Source organism: Lipotes vexillifer, unplaced genomic scaffold (genome assembly GCF_000442215.2).
Source record: "Lipotes vexillifer unplaced genomic scaffold, Lipotes_vexillifer_v1.1 scaffold584, whole genome shotgun sequence".
Classification (NCBI taxonomy): Eukaryota; Metazoa; Chordata; class Mammalia; order Artiodactyla; family Lipotidae; genus Lipotes; species Lipotes vexillifer.
In genome coordinates this window covers 2,417,510-2,434,231 of record NW_006783036.1, presented here as the reverse complement: position 1 = coordinate 2,434,231, position 16,722 = coordinate 2,417,510, and the positions used below count along the sequence as shown (strand labels likewise).

Here is a 16,722-nt window from a genome sequence, read left to right as displayed (position 1 = left end):
TGTCCTGGCGCCTGGTATAGTATTCTGTCGGGCACATACTGGGCTCTCAACAGTGTTTGCTGAATGACTGACTTGGTGAAACCCAGTGGCCTGACACCCAGGTGCAGTTCTAGAAGGTAATTCCACAAGGGGCCAAAATGCCTTCGCTGGCCTGACCGCGGGATAGGACGTGGAGTGCCTGGATGGACGCGTCCCTTCTCGCCGAGAAGCAGACAAGGTTTCTTGCTGGAAAAGTAGACCTTTAAAACTTCTCCATTGTGATAACCTGTTCTCCTTTGTCTTCACAGAGACTAATAGACAAGTCACGAGTAACCTGTGTCAAATGGGTTCCTGGTTCGGAAAGCCTTTTCCTAGTAGCCCATTCAAGTGGGAACATGTACTTGTATAATGTGGAGCACGCTTGTGGCACCACAGCCCCCCACTACCAGCTTCTGAAGCAGGGAGAGAGCTTTGCCGTGCACACTTGCAAGAGCAAATCCACGAGGAACCCTCTCCTCAAGTGGACGGTGGGCGAGGGGGCCCTCAACGAGTTTGCTTTCTCCCCAGATGGCAAGTTCTTGGCGTGCGTGAGCCAGGACGGCTTCCTGCGGGTGTTCAACTTTGACTCAGTGGAGCTGCACGGCACCATGAAAAGCTACTTTGGAGGCTTGCTGTGCGTGTGCTGGAGCCCAGACGGCAAGTACGTCGTGACGGGCGGAGAGGACGACCTTGTGACCGTCTGGTCCTTTGGAGACTGCCGCGTGATCGCGCGGGGCCACGGGCACAAATCCTGGGTCAGCGTGGTGGCGTTTGACCCCTACACCACTAGCGTGGACGAGAGCGACCCTATGGAGTTAAGTGGCAGCGACGAGGACTTCCAGGACCTCCTTCACTTTGGGAGAGACCGAGCAAACAGTACACAGTCCCGGCTGTCCAAGCGGAACTCGACCGAGAGCCGCCCCGTCAGTGTCACGTATCGGTTCGGCTCCGTGGGCCAGGACACGCAGCTCTGCTTATGGGACCTCACGGAAGACATCCTTTTCCCCCACCAGCCCCTCTCCAGAGCAAGGACGCACACGAACGTCATGAACGCCACAAGTCCTCCTGCCGGAAGCACTGGCAACAGCGTCACAACCCCCGGCAACTCGGTGCCCCCTTCCCTGCCGCGGTCCAACAGCCTCCCGCATTCCGCCGTCTCCAGCACCGGCAGCAAGGGCAGCATCGCGGACGGGGCCATCGCTTCCGGGGTCAGCAAATTCGCGACGCTCTCACTACACGACCGGAAGGACAGGCACCATGAGAAAGATCACAAACGAAACCATAGCATGGGACACATCTCTAGCAAGAGCAGCGACAAACTGAACCTAGTTACTAAAACCAAAACGGACCCAGCTAAAACCTTGGGGACGCCCCTGTGTCCTCGGATGGAAGACGTTCCCTTGTTAGAGCCGCTCATCTGTAAAAAGATAGCACATGAAAGACTGACTGTATTAATTTTTCTTGAAGACTGTATAGTCACTGCTTGTCAGGAGGGATTTATTTGCACATGGGGAAGGCCTGGTAAAGTGGTAAGTTTTAATCCTTAATGCTGCACCAGATCTAGAACTTGAATAGGTAGAGATTTTTTTCTTGCGGGAGGGGCGGGGTGTACAATGAATGTGAATGACACTTCTTATTCTTAATGTAAATCTAAATGCATCAGAGCCATAATTTTGGATACTGCATGCCATGTAATTCTGAATCATTTGATAATTCACCTTAGAACGTTTAAAAAATATAATCAAACTAATTGCCAGCCAAGTCAGTCACCCTCCTGGGAGTATATAGAGTCCCAAGGTTAGCGTTCCTGTATTAGACTATTTCGATTTTAGGAAAATCATGACAGTGTGGGGAAACAGTGACTTTAAAATGCTAAAATTAAAATTTCTGCTTTAACTGGAATATTTTTGCTTAACTACTCAATTAGAATATTGTACACCTGATCAGAGTGTGTGTTCAATACGAACGGCCATTAATTGTCATTTATAGTCCAACTTTTTATCTTAATCATAAAATGTTTAGGAATCTATGAAATTTAACTTTAGGAACAAAGCGTTCAGCAGGGTTGATTGATATTATTTTTACATTGTTCTGGCAATCCACAGAAAGAGAAGAGCCTTAATTTTTAAAACCCATTTTAGTCATTTTATGACAATTAAAATTGTTTAATAAACATCTTTTTTCAAAGAAGCAGTTTGTAGCACTTTGATTGAGACTCTGTGCACTAAATAAAATACCCATGTTTCTCAGAGCCTGGACAGTTACCGCGAACTGCGGGCTGAGGGCGCCAGCAGTGTTGTCAGAAGTGCCTCTTGCCACACAAGCCAAGATCTTTTATGGTGGATGTGATTTGCTTACGTTTTTTCCAACAAGGGGAAGGAGCTTTTCTTTTCTTTTCCTTTTTTTTTTTTTAATTTTTGGTGTGGGTTTTGGTTTTTTGTTTTTTGGTCAAAAAGGCACATGACCGCAGGCCCTAGGCAGACTCCAGCTTTGTTTGTGAAGACTGATAGGCCCCCAGGGTTTTCCCTCGTTTGGGTTTTGTGTTCCCACCAGAGGGGAAGGGCAGGTGCAGGTTGCTCCTCTTCTCCTTGGAGGGCAGTCGTGGTCCCGGATCTTCCGGATCATTCTCGGGATGCCCTCGGCCTCTGTCTCAGGGGCCCCATCCCCTACCCCAGCGCCTGCCCCTGGGGGCCTGTGGCTGCTGGGGGCAGGGCTGGCTCTCCCTCTGCCCAGATGGCTGCGACTCTTAATTCCTTCAGATCTTTATCAGCTGTCAGACGGAGTTGCTTTTCAAATTCTAGTTTTCACAGTGGATGCGAGGGCTCTTTGACCCATATGTTTCGGGTCAAGATGATAATGATCTCATTTGTTAGCTTACTTTGGTCACTTAGGTTTGTTTTTCTGTTGTGCACGCCTTTGTAATTAAATATAGAGATACTGATAATTTATACTGGTTTGAGTAGTGAACGCGATTCAGCAAAGTGCCGACCTGCAGGCTTCAGTTTGTCAGCAGTGCGAGACTCTGGTTGATGGAGCAGCTCCGTGCTCTTAAAGCCGCCCTCCCGGGAAGGCCAGGCCGGCTCCCCGCTCCACACGCGTCCGGGCCGAGCTGTTCACTCTGTGTCCCCTGTGCTCATTAGTGTGGTGGTTTCTGCGACCTGTGACAGTTCTTCCACGTGAGAACCTCACGGTCCATGGGGATGTTAATGTCCTGTCTGCCTTTAAGGTATGGTCCTTTGTTCCTAAATGTTAACTGATCTGAGGTAGCAAAGACAGCCATGCTTGTGGACTGATTCAGCTTTGGAGGCTAGGAAATTGTGCTGTCAGGTGGAGAGCAGGAACCAGCACTCCATGTGCAATTTTATGTACCTGCATAGTTTTAGAAATTCAGTTTCAAATGCTTCTGAGGCATTGAGTATGCAGTTTCAAAATTCAGGACTTTGTATTTGGCCCAAGTGGCTGAATCCCAGGTAAGTAGCCTTTACGGGGGAGTGTGTCGCGCACGACCTTCCAATTCTGAGTGCTGTGCTCCTTCAGTGCGGGCAGGAAAGCCACGGGTGGGGCCCGTGTAGCTGATGCTTGTGTGACGGGGGTGGGGGGTGGGGGGTGTGTGTGTGCTGCTTTCTGGTTCCTTCTGTCCTTCAGCCTCCGCTGGGGCAGCTTACCCAGGGTGCGGTCTGTGGGTGGGAGCACGGATGGGAGAGGCAAGAGGAGGGTGTTACTGGCCCCTTAAAAAACAAGCCCCGCAACGCGCTCGTAGGAGCCGGGCTCCATCTCCTCCACGCCGCCCCCACATTAAACCACCGTGGTCCCTGCACAGTTTGGGGTTTGGGGCTTGGTCACAGCCTCGGTCTTCCAGCTGCTGCTGGTGAGTGTATCCTTGATGTCTGGCTGGGGCCCTGGCTGGGTGTCAGGTGCCGGGGAGGGGCTGCTTGGCCCGGCCCGGCCCGGCCCGGCTCGGAGGGCGACGCTGCTTCCGCCCACTCTGCCCCTCTGATGCCTCCGCCTTTCTGTGACAGCCAGCAGCACCCTTCTCCCGCAGTCAGGAGGGCAGAGCGCGAGGTGCTCTCCAAGACCAGGACTAAAGTCGCCGGCAGCTTGAGGAGAGGGGGCCTCCTCCCCTCCCCCCTCGGGTTTGTTTCGGGGCCGCCAGGGCTCCTGCAGACCGGGGTCAGGAGGGGGGTTGCTTCGAGGGGTTCCAGGGTGCCAGTCGCAGGTATATAAGGCACCGTGGCCACTAAGGGAAATCTGGGGAGTGTTTTTTGTAGTTTTCTCCCCACATTTTGAGCTTCCTCATTGAAACTTTTCAGTTTTTCAGCTTAAACATTATCCTGAGCAAGAGTATCTTTTCTAACCTAACCTCCGGAATAAAACAGCTTGTGGCCGGAAGAGGTTATTCCTACTCGCTCAGCACGGTTTTTCCACCATGCACTGAGACGCATCGATGAAAAGCAGAGAAGTAAAGTGCTCAGGGTAGCACGTGAGCCGAGCTGCTCCCCCCACAACAAGAGGTGGCTCTGCCCACCTGCCCGCCTGCGGCGACAGGACCCCTCGGAGGGCACTAGCCAGGCTGTGGGGTCTTCTCTGCCTGCCCTGCCCTGGCCCGCCCCTTAAAGCTTCTGGGAATTCCAGAGCTGGGTTTGTGTTGTGACCTGGGCGATGCAGGCTTCTGAACCCACTGGCTGCCCCAGCCCCAGCCAGCCCTTCTCTGTTTCTCCTCCGCTGGGAGAGCTGGGGTGGGAAGACTTTGGAAAACCTGGCCTCTTATTTTATTTTTTATTTTTATTTTTATTTTTGGCCTTCTTTTAAAGGCAAATGTGGAAGAGGGAGTAGGCAGACTCTTTAAAAATAACCAGTAGCTTTGGATTCTAAATTGATTTAAATGGTGGTAAAGAATCTCAGTTTTGTTTTTTGTGCTGACTGGACCTTCTAACATTTTTGAAGGGTTCTCCTGTGAGCCGTTGACTTGGGACTAAGGATAAATGCCTTAATGAAAGAAAAAGAGAGGAGTGGAAATACAGGGATAAGCTATGGCAGTGATTATTGTCTCAGACATCCAGAAACGATGAGGGACAAAAGGCCCTGAAGCTTTCTCAGTTTTTACAGGTGTGTAACACGCGTGCCCCCAGTATACTGGTCCACCGCTGGGCTCCACAGCCAAGTGCAAGTGCAGGCTGGCAGGTGGCCCGGCGGCCGTTTCTCCCCGACTCCCCCACTTCCTGTGGTGCATCCTGAATTTTTAAGAAATTGTCAAGTATTGAACTTGCGCTGGAGTTGGTGAAGCGGCTTTATCGATGTCCGCACCCGTGTACAAGGTTCTCGTTACCCGCTGCTTGGGCGGGAGAGCTTTGATTTCCTGGCTGAGGAAAAGCTCAGAGTGTGAGGGGAGGAGCCAAAGGGCCGGGGCAGCACCGTGGAAGGAATCCTTTGAAAACCCAAAGGCCACATTTGTGGACCTGTCTGTCCGAGGAGGAACTAGAAGCAGAGGTCGACCGCGGTTTCCCAGGAAAAACGCACGGCGCGCCGCGTCCTGTTCCCTGCGGGAGGGCTTGGCCGAGGGTGACCGGCCGCGGCCCCTGCGCGTAGGGGAACGAGGGCCAGCGGTTGGCCTCCCGTGCGGGTCGTCCCGCTGTGCCGGGCGTGTCCACTCCTGGGGCTTCCTTCTTCCGCATTCACGTGTAGGCCTGATAAGTGACCCGGAGGAGATGTCCGCCTCGGGCGCCGCGGCAGGGAACAATCGGCAAAGGCTCCCTCCTTGTCCAGAGCACACCTGTCGCGCTGGGCTGCTTGGGACTGTCACCTGTTCAGGTAGTCAGGGGGCTCAGACCCACCACCCCAGTGCTGGCCAGTGAGAGGGGCGGTCTGGGAGGGTGGAGCTCAGGGCTCCCCTTGCAAGGCACGTGTATCCAGCTGTTCCCTTTGAAACTCAGAGCCAAGTTCAAACCTGTGTGTAAAAGCCCCTCCAGGAGAGGGAAGCTGTTCCACTGGTACTGACTTTTTATTCATTGCTGCATCTGTTACGTGGACTTTGTGTCATGGTCACATCGCTGTTGCTCGAGTTAAATATGTAAAAGAAAACTTTTCTGCATTTTTGATTTCTGTATACCTAAGTTTATTAAAGTTTACTGTGTTAGGTGACACTGTATAAAATTGTATGACTATTTACCCTTAATGAAAATCAAAACTCATATGTATTTCCTTTTTTACATTCTCATCTAATTTCTTGAAAACTTGAATAAATTTCATAAAGAGCCTTCCTAACACGAAATGTTGGTAAATTAAGTTCTTAACTGTTGTAATAATTAATGAAGCTTTAATATCAGTATTGTTACTTTATAATTTTAAGAAAATCGTGTTTCTGTTTCACTGCCTTGGTTTTTAGCTGTTCCCTTGTCACTGTCACAGCTAGAGACTTACTACATACTTGATATTCTGAAGAACTTTGGGGTTGTCCTCTGTATAATGACATTAAATAAACGCGTGAATGAATTGTAAATGTAGATAAATTTTCAGTAGTCACTTTCACATCTGAGCTTTAAAAAAATCTCAGTGAACCAAAAAAGAAAAGCTTCTAAATGCTGTAAAATCAAGGTCCTTGTTAATGTTTATAGAACAAAGAGCCCCAGGAATTGCTACCTCTTATTACTGATTCTGAGTTTTTCCGAATTAGAAGCTTTCTAAGTGAGATGTTTGTTCTGAGCACGGGAGGTATTCACTGTTTTCTGTGACCTTCCTCTGAGCCAAGTCCCACGTGGGGAAGGACCGTGGGTTGGCTTTGCGGCCGAGCTGGTGCCCGTTCAGTGTGGAGCGCGTGCTGAGTTCCCAGGTGGCGGGCAGGCGACGCTGTAGCAGCTCTTCTCCTGGGGAGGGTTTGTCATTTTCCGTTTGCCGGAGGCGGGAGGCGTTGTCATCGCCGTGGAGGTGGTCCTGCCTCGCGCCCAGGTCCCGAGGCTCCGGTGCAGGACGAGCCCCGTGAGTGGGGCAGTGGGAGCCGGTCCTCCCGGGGCGGGAAGCAGGAGCGATGTGCACTGTCCTGCTCTGGACCGCCCCTCGCTCTCAGCAGCGCCGGCGCCTCCAGCCCCGAAAGAACCTTCACGGCAAGAGTTCCAGGCCTCGGCCCGCATGCTCCGCCCGGGGCTCGTGGGGGCAGCGGCGAGCTGCCCGGGACAGAGGCCTCGTCAGGCCCTGCTGCTCCCACTCGGCCGCCGCGTCCCTGCTGTTTCATGAGACGCCTGGGCCTGAAGCTCGGGGCTGGCAAAGCCTCTGGAAGCCCCTCCTGGCCGCCTGTCCTTCTCGGTGGACTCCAGAATCTTCCTGGCCGCGCTGTCCTCCTGAGCCGCCCGTGCTGCAGGGTGTGTGGGTTCTTGCCTTTGACTCGAAGCTGCCAGAGCAGAAGAGACGGTCCGATACTCCGCCCTCAGAGGGACCTACTTGGACTTTACTACCACAGAAGCTGCACGTTTTCTCCTTAGCGCTCGAGGGGATTTTAAGCCCTGAATGCTAGTAGGTTGACAGGAAGTCTAAAAAGACGCACACATGCACAGCATTTTGATCTTTTAAAGATAACTAGTTTGTACACCTTGAAAACATAAGTCCATTCTCCCACTTGTGGCTGCCTTTTGAAACAGTCGATTCTGGACCAGCAGATCTCTTGAAAGGGACAGAAAGAACATCTAGGGGTGCTCAGCCCCACCCCCTCTAGTGTCGGTAGCCTCTAAACCAGCCTTCACGTGGATGCCCCATGACGGGACTCAAGCTAGAAGATACTGGAGGTCCCGGCCTGCAGAGAGGATGTCAGAGCCACAGCGGGTCACCCGGCGGGAGGGCCTGCAGGCCGTGGGCGAGGCTCTCTTACCCAGCATGGTTCTCACAGGAGCCCTTGACTGGTTGTGCCCTAAGAAAGCCTTTTCGCAGATGTCTGCAAACACCACGATCGTTTTCCCTGGGTGACTTTTCCCAGGTTGAGTGGCCTCTTTGGGGAAATGTGTCACCGCCAGTGTGGCCAGTCACCAGGCAGGTCAGGGCCGGCAAAGGGGCGGCTGCCCAGTGGAGCCAAGGTCCCAGGCCACGGTGAACAGTGGGTCTGGGGCAGGGAGGGGTCCAGATGTTCAGAGAATGGCTCAGAGTACGCACCGTGGAGTGGGCCCCTCCCAGCCCACACCCACTTCCTAAACTTGGCTCACTGAGTCCGGGCCTCACGCGCCTTGGAATGAAATGGGAGGTCCTCTGTCCAGCTCTTCTATGGTTCTTTTATGCAGCGGCCTGGACAGTGTGAGTGGCGGGATTCTTGTGGATGAAATAAGGAGAATGTATCTATAGCTAGAAGCGGCCCTGAGGAAGTTAGCCAGGTGAAGGTTCGCATCTTTTGTGTACCGTTTCTAAAAGGGCCTCACTTCGCAAATATTTACCTCTTAGTCTCCGGGTGAAGTGAGATAATTCGGGGGAGCTCCTGGCAGGTTGCCTTGAACCAGAGCCTCAAGGGTTAAGTGCTCTGTGGCAGGTGCAGGGCCACCCCTCCAGGTGAGGCTGACCTGGCCGAGGGCCGCAGCAGCGCTGAGCTCCTCCTTTAGCACTCCTCTGCCGGTCTCGAGAGGCTGCTAGTCTGCAGCAAGACCTGTCCCGGGGCCAGTGTGCACGTCGCTTTCGTCTGGGGTGAAGAGGGTGATTCTGGGAGTCGACTGACCAGGCTTTGAACCGCGCCGGATGCCCATCCCACGACCACTCTCTCGAGGGTCTGCTGTCTCACACATTTCCAGACGTGTCCATGGTAGCCGGAGTCGGATGGGGAGGCCTGCCGTGGGCCCAGCGGGACTTCAGGACGAGGCCGTTCTCTGACGAGGGCCTCTGAGACCCTCACGGTCTTTTCTTGCTGTCAGAGTCTCTGATCTTGGCAGCACCCACGAACAAAGACATGTTCCTTTGTTGTAAATTGTTTTTTAGCCGAAATATTACTTTTTCTATATATACGTTCTTATGAAACAAGGTTTAATTCTGTTAGCTTAGTATTATAAATTATAATCAAACCCAAACTAAGAGCTGGGGTATTTTATCAATTTTCACATGAAATCTCTAGCAGGAATAAAATGGCAACTCTGGTGAGAACAGAACAACCTATTAAATATTAGATCCAAGAGCTGCCACTATTTCTGTGATAGGCTTCCTTCCTGGGCGGGTAACGGGACATTAAGCAGGTTCTTGGCTGGAGAAATCTTTTGCTTGAGTGATATATGTAAAGCCCTTGTTTGCCAGCTGTCCGGAGTCAGGTGGAGGGACCAGCAGCTACCATGCTGCCCGGACAGCTGGAAGCCAGCAGGGTCTCTGAGGCCAGGCGCTTGATCCTCCCTGAGAAAGTCATCAGGGAGGATGCAGTCAGAGGGCAGGCCGCCCTCACGGGCAGCCGCAACGGGGCAGACGGCGGCGGGTCCTCCTCGCTGAAAAACCTGCCCCAAACTGTGCGTTTAGGTTAACGCGTCCAGCCAGGCTTCCCCCTAAGAGTGTTCTGGAGTCTTCGATGGAGGCCTGCAAGTGTGTCTTCCATATTTCTCATCATCACCCAGCAACTTCGAAACTAAAGCACAGGCTTACAGAAGTAAGGTTGCTCTTCACATTTTCTTTTGAACAGTGGTATTTCCCCCAATGCCTCCACGGTGTGTCTGTCCTGCAGAACAATTCCATCTCTGGGAAGAGGACAGGGGTCAGGCCTCGCCCCCCGACAGGCTCCTGGCCTGCGTGCGGGGCACCGAGCAGATCCTGAGGCCTTGCTCTGCTCACCCCGGGGAGCTTAGTCCCGGGCCGCCCTCTCCTTGCCGGTGGCTGGCCCGCCAAAGTCAGAGTGCCCTTGCTTCAGACACCTTAGACCTCTGTGATGTTACAGGCTTCTTCCCTCCAGACTGTCCGCGATAGACAGGAATTTGGGCCTGGCGGCCTCACTGCAGCTCAGTTCAGACGCAGGGGGAGCATTTCTCCTCACTTGGCCAAAGGTTCCCTTCATCACCAAGGCGGTAAACCAGCTGTCCTCCCCTCTGTGGACTGGGCCGGGATGGGCACAGTGTCCAAAAGAGTTCCTCTCTCCCGTCGGGCCGGCCAGAGCTTTACCTCTTCTGTCAGGCTCCATCCATGCCGTCTTGAGGGGTTTGAGTGAGAAGCTGCCCATCGCCGTGGAGATCAGACAGGGCTGTGTGCCTTTCCAGCAGTAACTCCGAGGTCAAGGGAAAGCACTCCTGTAGATTCTGAGCAGGGGCGAGTTGCTAAGATCCATTCGCCCCTGCTTCCTGATCTTGCCTAGATGAACGGATTTCGGGTTTAAGGTGAGAAACTGGAGATAAAGTGACTTGGAGCGGGACCGAGTGCTTCCCGGCTTCCCTCCAACAAGGCGTGGGCGAAGCTGAGGGTCAGTTTCAGATCGTCACCCTTCATCTGTGTCCTCCCAAGGCCAGGTGTGAAAACGCAGCCATGTTTGCTTAAAGGCGTGTCCTGTGTGCAGCATTTTGGGGGACAGCTTAAGGATGTTTGTGTTCACAGAACTGAAAATGTGTAGCTTCAGTGTTGCAATATTGTAACCTTAAAATTTGTCTTAATAAATGAATGCCAAACTGTGCTGGAACTACGTGCATCCCAGCAAATGCAGGGAAATGTAAGTGCTCTTTGCTGTACAAGAGGTAAAACCCTTCAGGGTTACCTAAGCTCACGCCCGTATTGCAAGAAATCCGTGACAGCCTCCTGCCTCTCCGTAGGAGCCAGCCCAAAGGGACAGACACCACCCCTTACTGGTGCAGAGAGTCCCCAGATCCACCGCAGCCAAGTGGCAGCCTTTGTCCTGAGCCTCCCCACCCACATGACTGGATCCTGCTTTCTCTGCCTGCTGGGCCCGGTGGGCTGGCGCTGATGCCAGAGGGGCACCACCATCACACCACCCATCAGAGAGAGCAAAGAAAACTCCTCTTCAAAAATGCCACTAGACTCTGTCCTTGGCAGCCACCCCGGCCCTTGGGGGACTGGGCGTGCAGCTGTCTGGCCTCACTGGGAGAGCTGGCCTCGGAGCCGGGGGGACCCCTCTGTGGCCCGGAGCTGCAACCCTTGGGGAGGGCAGTGAACAGCCCCCCTGGGAGGTGCCCCTGGCCTTTGGGCAGTGATGCTCCAAGGAACCCTGGCCCTGAGAGACCACTCTCTCCCCCAGGCCAGCCCTGCCCAAAGCGTGACACCCGAGGTGCGGGGGCGGGGCAGGCTCAGGATTCCGATGAGTTAGGAATTAAGTAGATGGACACGGAGGGGCTGTTAAAACCCTGGCTTCCAAACCAACAGAAAGCTAATTGTGCTCCTGTGAAACTGCTGGAAAGGATGAGTGACTGTGACTTTCTTCGCGGCCCCGTGTTTTGCTGGATTAATGTAAACTGCTTTGTTTGCAGGGTTTAATAGCCCCAAACCAGGTCAGTTCTCCAGGTGGGACTATAGTGTAGCGAGCCCGCTCCCGCTCGGAGGTTCTCACCCCGCACCGGGTCTTGAGGGAGCGACGATGGAGCCCAGGGCCGCACGTGAGCCGCGTGGGCGTCAGGCCCCGGCCGCAGGCAGGCATCGCCCGCCTGGAGAGCAGCGCGGAAGAGGAACGCGGGGCTTGGCGCCACTCACCCAAAGAAGCTGTTTCCATTTTTAAATCGTTCTCTTGGGGCTGCAGTAGAAAATAAGAAATGAGATTTTCTTGCTTTTTACTCTAAAACTTAATGTAATAAAAATGTTATATACATTTATGTAATATATACATATATACATAGTGTGAAATAAAATGTTTCTTGGACAAGAAATCCCCGTAAATCCAACTGTTAAAAATAGCACTTCACTCTGTTTTTGTTGATTTTCTTTTTAACACCTTAGGTGTCAGAAGACAACCTGGAATGCGCTCATCAAGCAAGTTGTTACTTTCTGGCTTAAATATGTAATTCAGGAAGACGGATGCTGCGCGCATAGGTTTTAAAAAATTGTTTGCACTTGAAATAGTTTAATGCTGTTAAAAAATAACTTTGAGGGCTTCCCTGGTGGCTCAGTGGTTGAAAGTCCGCCTGCCGATGCAGGGGACACAGGTTCGTGCCCCGGTCTGGGAGGATCCCACATGCCGCAGAGCGGCTGGGCCCATGAGCCATGGCCGCTGAGCCTACGCGTCCGGAGCCTGTGCTCCGCAACGGGAGAGGCCACAGCAGTGAGAGGCCCGCGTACTGCAAAAAAAATAAAAATAAAAAAAAATAATAACTTTGAGTATGGGTGTAGTGGGCCTCCAAGGTGTGGCGTGAAGATGACCTTTTTAATCTGTTAACATTTAACACTCTTGTTCCAATGCAGTCGGCTCTGGATTATATGTATAAATAATGTCATTCTGCAATTGGGGAAATGGTCGCTTCAGTAGTACTTTTCATCTTCTAAGAGTGATATTTCTAATTCACAAAAAAATTGATATTAAAACTTTCTTGAATATACCATTTGTTTATCTTCTGTTAAATTGGCTCAACTTTTACTGTATTGTTTTTGTTGAATTAAATGTTTACACCATGTCCCTTGCAGCCCTGATGTGAGGCAGGCTCTTCAAGACCGTGGCTCGTCCGGAGAGCCCTGCGGTTCTCTGGCCACTTCTTGCTGTCTCCCCATCTTCGGCCTTTGTGAGCAGCTGCCCATGCGTGTGGACTGCGGTCTCAGGGAACAGTTTTCTCCTTACAGCTTCAAGTCCACGAGTCCACCTTCTGTTGTTGGAAGATCACACACGACTCTGTACGGTGAGTGTGAAACTACTTTGTTAAGGATGCAGAGAAAAAAAGGCTGATGACAATTACATGGGATTTTTATTTGGCTGAAGCCAGCTGGTGAGCAGCTTGGTCATGCCCACGCCTACTTGTAGGCGCTACAGGGGACTAGAATCATGACAGTGTAGCTGCCAAGTACAGGAACTTTTCTCAATTGAAAAAAATCATACGCAGTTGAACCCTTTGAAGGCCTTTTTATGTGGTCAGACTCTAAACCACGAAGTGCCTAAAACACATTTCTCTAAGTGATCCCAATAAACTGGGGCGCGTCTAAGTGATTTTAGGCTAGAAAAGACGTGTCCACGCTCCATTTCCATCATTTCTGTGAACGTAGCAACAGGATAATGTTACTGTTGCAGAAAAATTCTCATCAGCCTGGGGCGTGGCTTCCTTCTCAGAGGAGAGGAGGGTCAGGGAGCCAGTTCTTCACCAGCCGCCGGGCCAGGAGGGCTGCGCCACGGGGAGCCCCCGTCACGGGGCAGAGGAGCCTTCGCGAAAGGTGGAAAGCACCGCACACCAGGACACCCTCTCGCTGTAAGTGAAAGAAGCAGGATTTATATGTTGGACACATTCAGAATGCCCTTCCTATGAAAACATCAGCACGTTTTAGATAGTTGGCTATTTGTCGTCCTAGTCAAAGCACTGGTCTCTAAGTGCTGTCCATCACACTGAACGCCTACGAGGAAGCCACGCGTATTTCTGGAGATCAGAAAAGGCCGCCTTGGAACTCGAGTCCAGAGTCCTGAGCCTTGCGGTTCTTCTGAGTCGACTCCTTTTCCTGTGAACTTCCTGCTTGTTTGTAGGAAGTGACGGGTGGGTACCTGGTGGCCCCAGGACAACAGCAGTGTGAAAAGTCCAAGGACCCAGAGCGCGGCCAGCTCTCAGCGCCCCGAGGCTGACGTCGCTCCGGCCCTATTAGCTCCGCCCACCGCCCTCCGTGCTACTCTGCGGTGCAGTTTGCGAGATGCATCCGTGCTGGGAACGCATCTTTTTCTTTTTTCGGCTGGTCCCTGGCCAAGTGGTCCAAGATGGCTTCCAAAATCGGCCGGCCTCCTACCCGACCCCGCCCGCCCCCCCAGCACGCGCCCCGCGGCCGCAGGCCCAGGGCAGAGGGTCCCCAGGCCGGCCCCCACCCTTCCTCTTGGAAGCCACGGAGGGTCGGCTTGGCGCACCCGGTACGCTTCGTCGGCTCTTACTGCTCGCCTGGAGCGCCCTCATCCCTCGGCAGCGTCGCCCCTGCTCTGTCTTCTCGGGAGCAGGTTTACATTGACAGCCGGCAGGGCCGGGCTCCTTGGACTGGGGTGTCCGCCTGCGGCCTCTGCCCACAACCTCGGCCCCAGCCGCGTCTCAAAAGTGGACGAGGGCGTCAGTCGGGGGGGTGATGAGGGAGCTCCCTTGCTCGGGTCTGTGGAGACGGGCCCTCCAGTGGCCCCGGGGAGGCGGAGATGGCCCAGCCGCCCGGCCTCGCAACCGGTCAGGTTTGGGGTGCATGGAGACCCACCAGCGGTCTGGCAGCAGGGCCCGGCGGCCTCCTGTGCCCCCAGAGCCTGGCCAGCGCCCGCCCGTCGCTAGGCCCACGGGGCACAGAGACCTGGTGGACGCAGGGGCCCCCCGAGGAAAGCGGACCCGCCCCCTGAAACCGAGGCGGAGGCCCAGGGGCCCAGGGCACCACGCCCACAGGGAGGGGGGTTCCTTCGCAAAAAGGTACAGCGCCGAAGAACTTTAGAGAGGCCCTTCGCGTTTATATACTTAAAGGGGGTGACAATTTCCCTAAATTGTCCTTGCACCTGCCCTCACTTGGAGCCGCGCTCAGAGCGCGGGCCTGTCCCTGGCCTCTCCCGAGTTCGCCGAGCCCGCAGCGCCCCCGGGACGCGGCGCTCTCAGCCCTCTGCCCGCCCTGCCCCGACGCCACTTCCACCCGGGGCGTCCCCGAAGCCCCCCAGGTCTCCCCACGTGCACCGGCTCTGCCCGCCCTGGGCCCGCACGCGCCCGCGCCCATGGCTCCCCCTCTCCCGGGCACCGGGAAATGCTGGCCACGGCCTGCCCACCCCCCGCCGCCACGGGGCCACGTCCACCTCCCCCAGCCCCTAGTCCTGTCCCTCCTGGCCCCTTGCCCTGCCCCTTCCGGCGCCACCGCTGCTCTGCCACCTCCCCTCCCTCCCCGACGGGAAACAGGTTTCTTCTTGTGCCCGCTTATTGCTGGCACCCCAGAAACGAAGCTGGGCACGCCTGCAGGCCATCGGGAAGCAGCGGCCTCTACTCACGGAGGAAGCTGGGCCTTGGGAGCTGGACCGGCGACCTGCCCGCGGCCCGCATCCGGGGGCTCCGAGGGCCGAGCGCCAGCCCGCGTCGTTCCTCAGTGGACGGTCAAGTGGACAGTGAAGCTGCACCGAAGTCTCCCCAACAAAGTCAATGCCCCTGATACGCTCACAAAAGTCAGAATAAGGAATGGATAATCAGGACACGTGTTTAACTCAGAATATATTAAGATGCAACACTGTAATGATAGCTTACTGTTTAATAAAAATCAGGGGTCTCCAATGGTATAATCTGGAAGCCAAACGTGCTAGGTCACTGCTGGTGATGGATGCACTAAGGAAGGCACCGTGTGCAGAGCCCTCGGTGAAACCGGGCCTAAATAATCCATAACGAAGTGTAATTTCTGTTTTGATTCATATAAAAAATTACAAAATATTCCCTGCCCCAAATTCTTATGTTACAGAAATGAACCGAAACCCTAGAATGAGGTGATTTTACAAAGGTATGAGACTGGAACATACAGTACGGCTGCCTTAAGGATGCAAGCAGCCTCGGGCCAGTGGGCTCCAAGCCGAGGTGCTGGTGCTGGTCTGGAGGCAGCTCTCCCGGGGCGCTTGCTGGGGCCCGGCCGGGTGGGAGCCGCCCCGAGCACGGGAGCCGCAGCGCCACTCAGCAGCCTCCACCTCTCCGCTCTACTGTGGGCCGGTGGTACTGTTTCAGGTTAGGCTGGATGTCCTTCTGTGTGTCTGTCTGTTAAAGAAAGTGACAGACACTCAGCAGAGGCCGGGATGGGCGCAAGCGTGGCGCCAGGGGAACCAGTGGGACTCCCACCTTCTGGTTTGGGCCAACACACTTTAGGGGTCTCAGCACCGGGACCTTCCGGGTCGTTCCGGGGGCAAACACTGACTGCAGCGCCGGGCTTGAGTACGAGGGCTGCTTGGTCACTCCCGACAGCTTGAGCTTGGGCAGTGCCATCACGTGGGCTGGTCCGTGTCTCCTGGGATGGTCCTCCTCTTGCTTTAGAGGCTGTTTCTAGGAGTAAAGCAAAGGTCAGATGAACATACAATGCTTCCCCTTTGTGGGAATTAGGAAAAGCAAAAGGGGCTCTTTTGTACTACTTTTGCCTCATACAATTTCTTGACCGTGAGGTGTGACGGTGTGGTGACTGGACAACACGTACCACGTCCCAGCCCCCTAGAAGTGCGGTGGCCGCTCCCTGGGCCGGGGCCAGGGTGGACAGCGGGGGAGGCCGCGCTGACGCGCGTGCAGCTCCCTGGGCCAAGGCCACGGTGGCGCTTCCCGCTCGGATTCCCCGAGGCCGGCCAAAGCGGCCTGCAGCCGGCTTCTGTGTGGCCAGCGCGCTAAGAATGGATTTCACATCTTCTAATAGTTGGAGAAAATTTCACGGCATGTGATTATGAGACTCCAGTTTCAGGGTCCACAGTTTTATTGAAACCCATCCCCACCATTCGTTTTTTTGTTTTTTTTTTTTTGTTGGTTTGTTTTGTTTTTTTCGGTTCGCTGGCCTCTCACTGTTGTGGCCTCTCCCGTTGCGGAGCACAGGCTCTGGACGCTCAGGCTCAGCGGCCGTGGCTCACGGGCCCAGCTGCTCTGCGGCATGTGGGATCTTCCTGGACCGGGGCATGAACCCGTGTCCCCC

At 54.2% G+C, this 16,722-nt stretch overlaps 2 protein-coding genes across 8 annotated transcripts in view; one reads left to right on the top strand and one right to left on the bottom strand.

Annotated features, from left to right (window-relative positions):
* Positions 1–11,474, top strand: part of WDR20 (WD repeat domain 20) — a 66,688-nt gene extending 55,214 nt beyond the window's left edge. For 5 of the 7 annotated variants that reach the window (XM_007455624.1, XM_007455622.1, XM_007455619.1 and 2 more), the window contains one exon: positions 288–2,211. In XM_007455624.1, the coding sequence (XP_007455686.1) occupies positions 288–1,565 (1,278 nt within the window). In that variant the 3' untranslated portion in view covers positions 1,566–2,211. Of the gene's footprint in view, positions 1–287; positions 2,212–11,423 lie in introns of those variants that run through there. The other 2 variants (XM_007455623.1, XM_007455621.1) reach the window with 1 other exon arrangement.
* Positions 11,475–14,150: 2,676 nt separating this feature from the next.
* Positions 14,151–16,722, bottom strand: part of MOK (MOK protein kinase) — a 66,593-nt gene continuing 64,021 nt past the window's right edge. Inside the window, exons 11-13 of the mRNA XM_007455657.1 lie at positions 15,894–16,094; positions 15,746–15,812; positions 14,151–14,371 (exon numbers count right to left, since the gene is read on the bottom strand). Of these exons, the coding sequence (XP_007455719.1) occupies positions 14,151–14,371; positions 15,746–15,812; positions 15,894–16,094 (489 nt within the window). The remainder of the gene's footprint in view (positions 14,372–15,745; positions 15,813–15,893; positions 16,095–16,722) is intronic.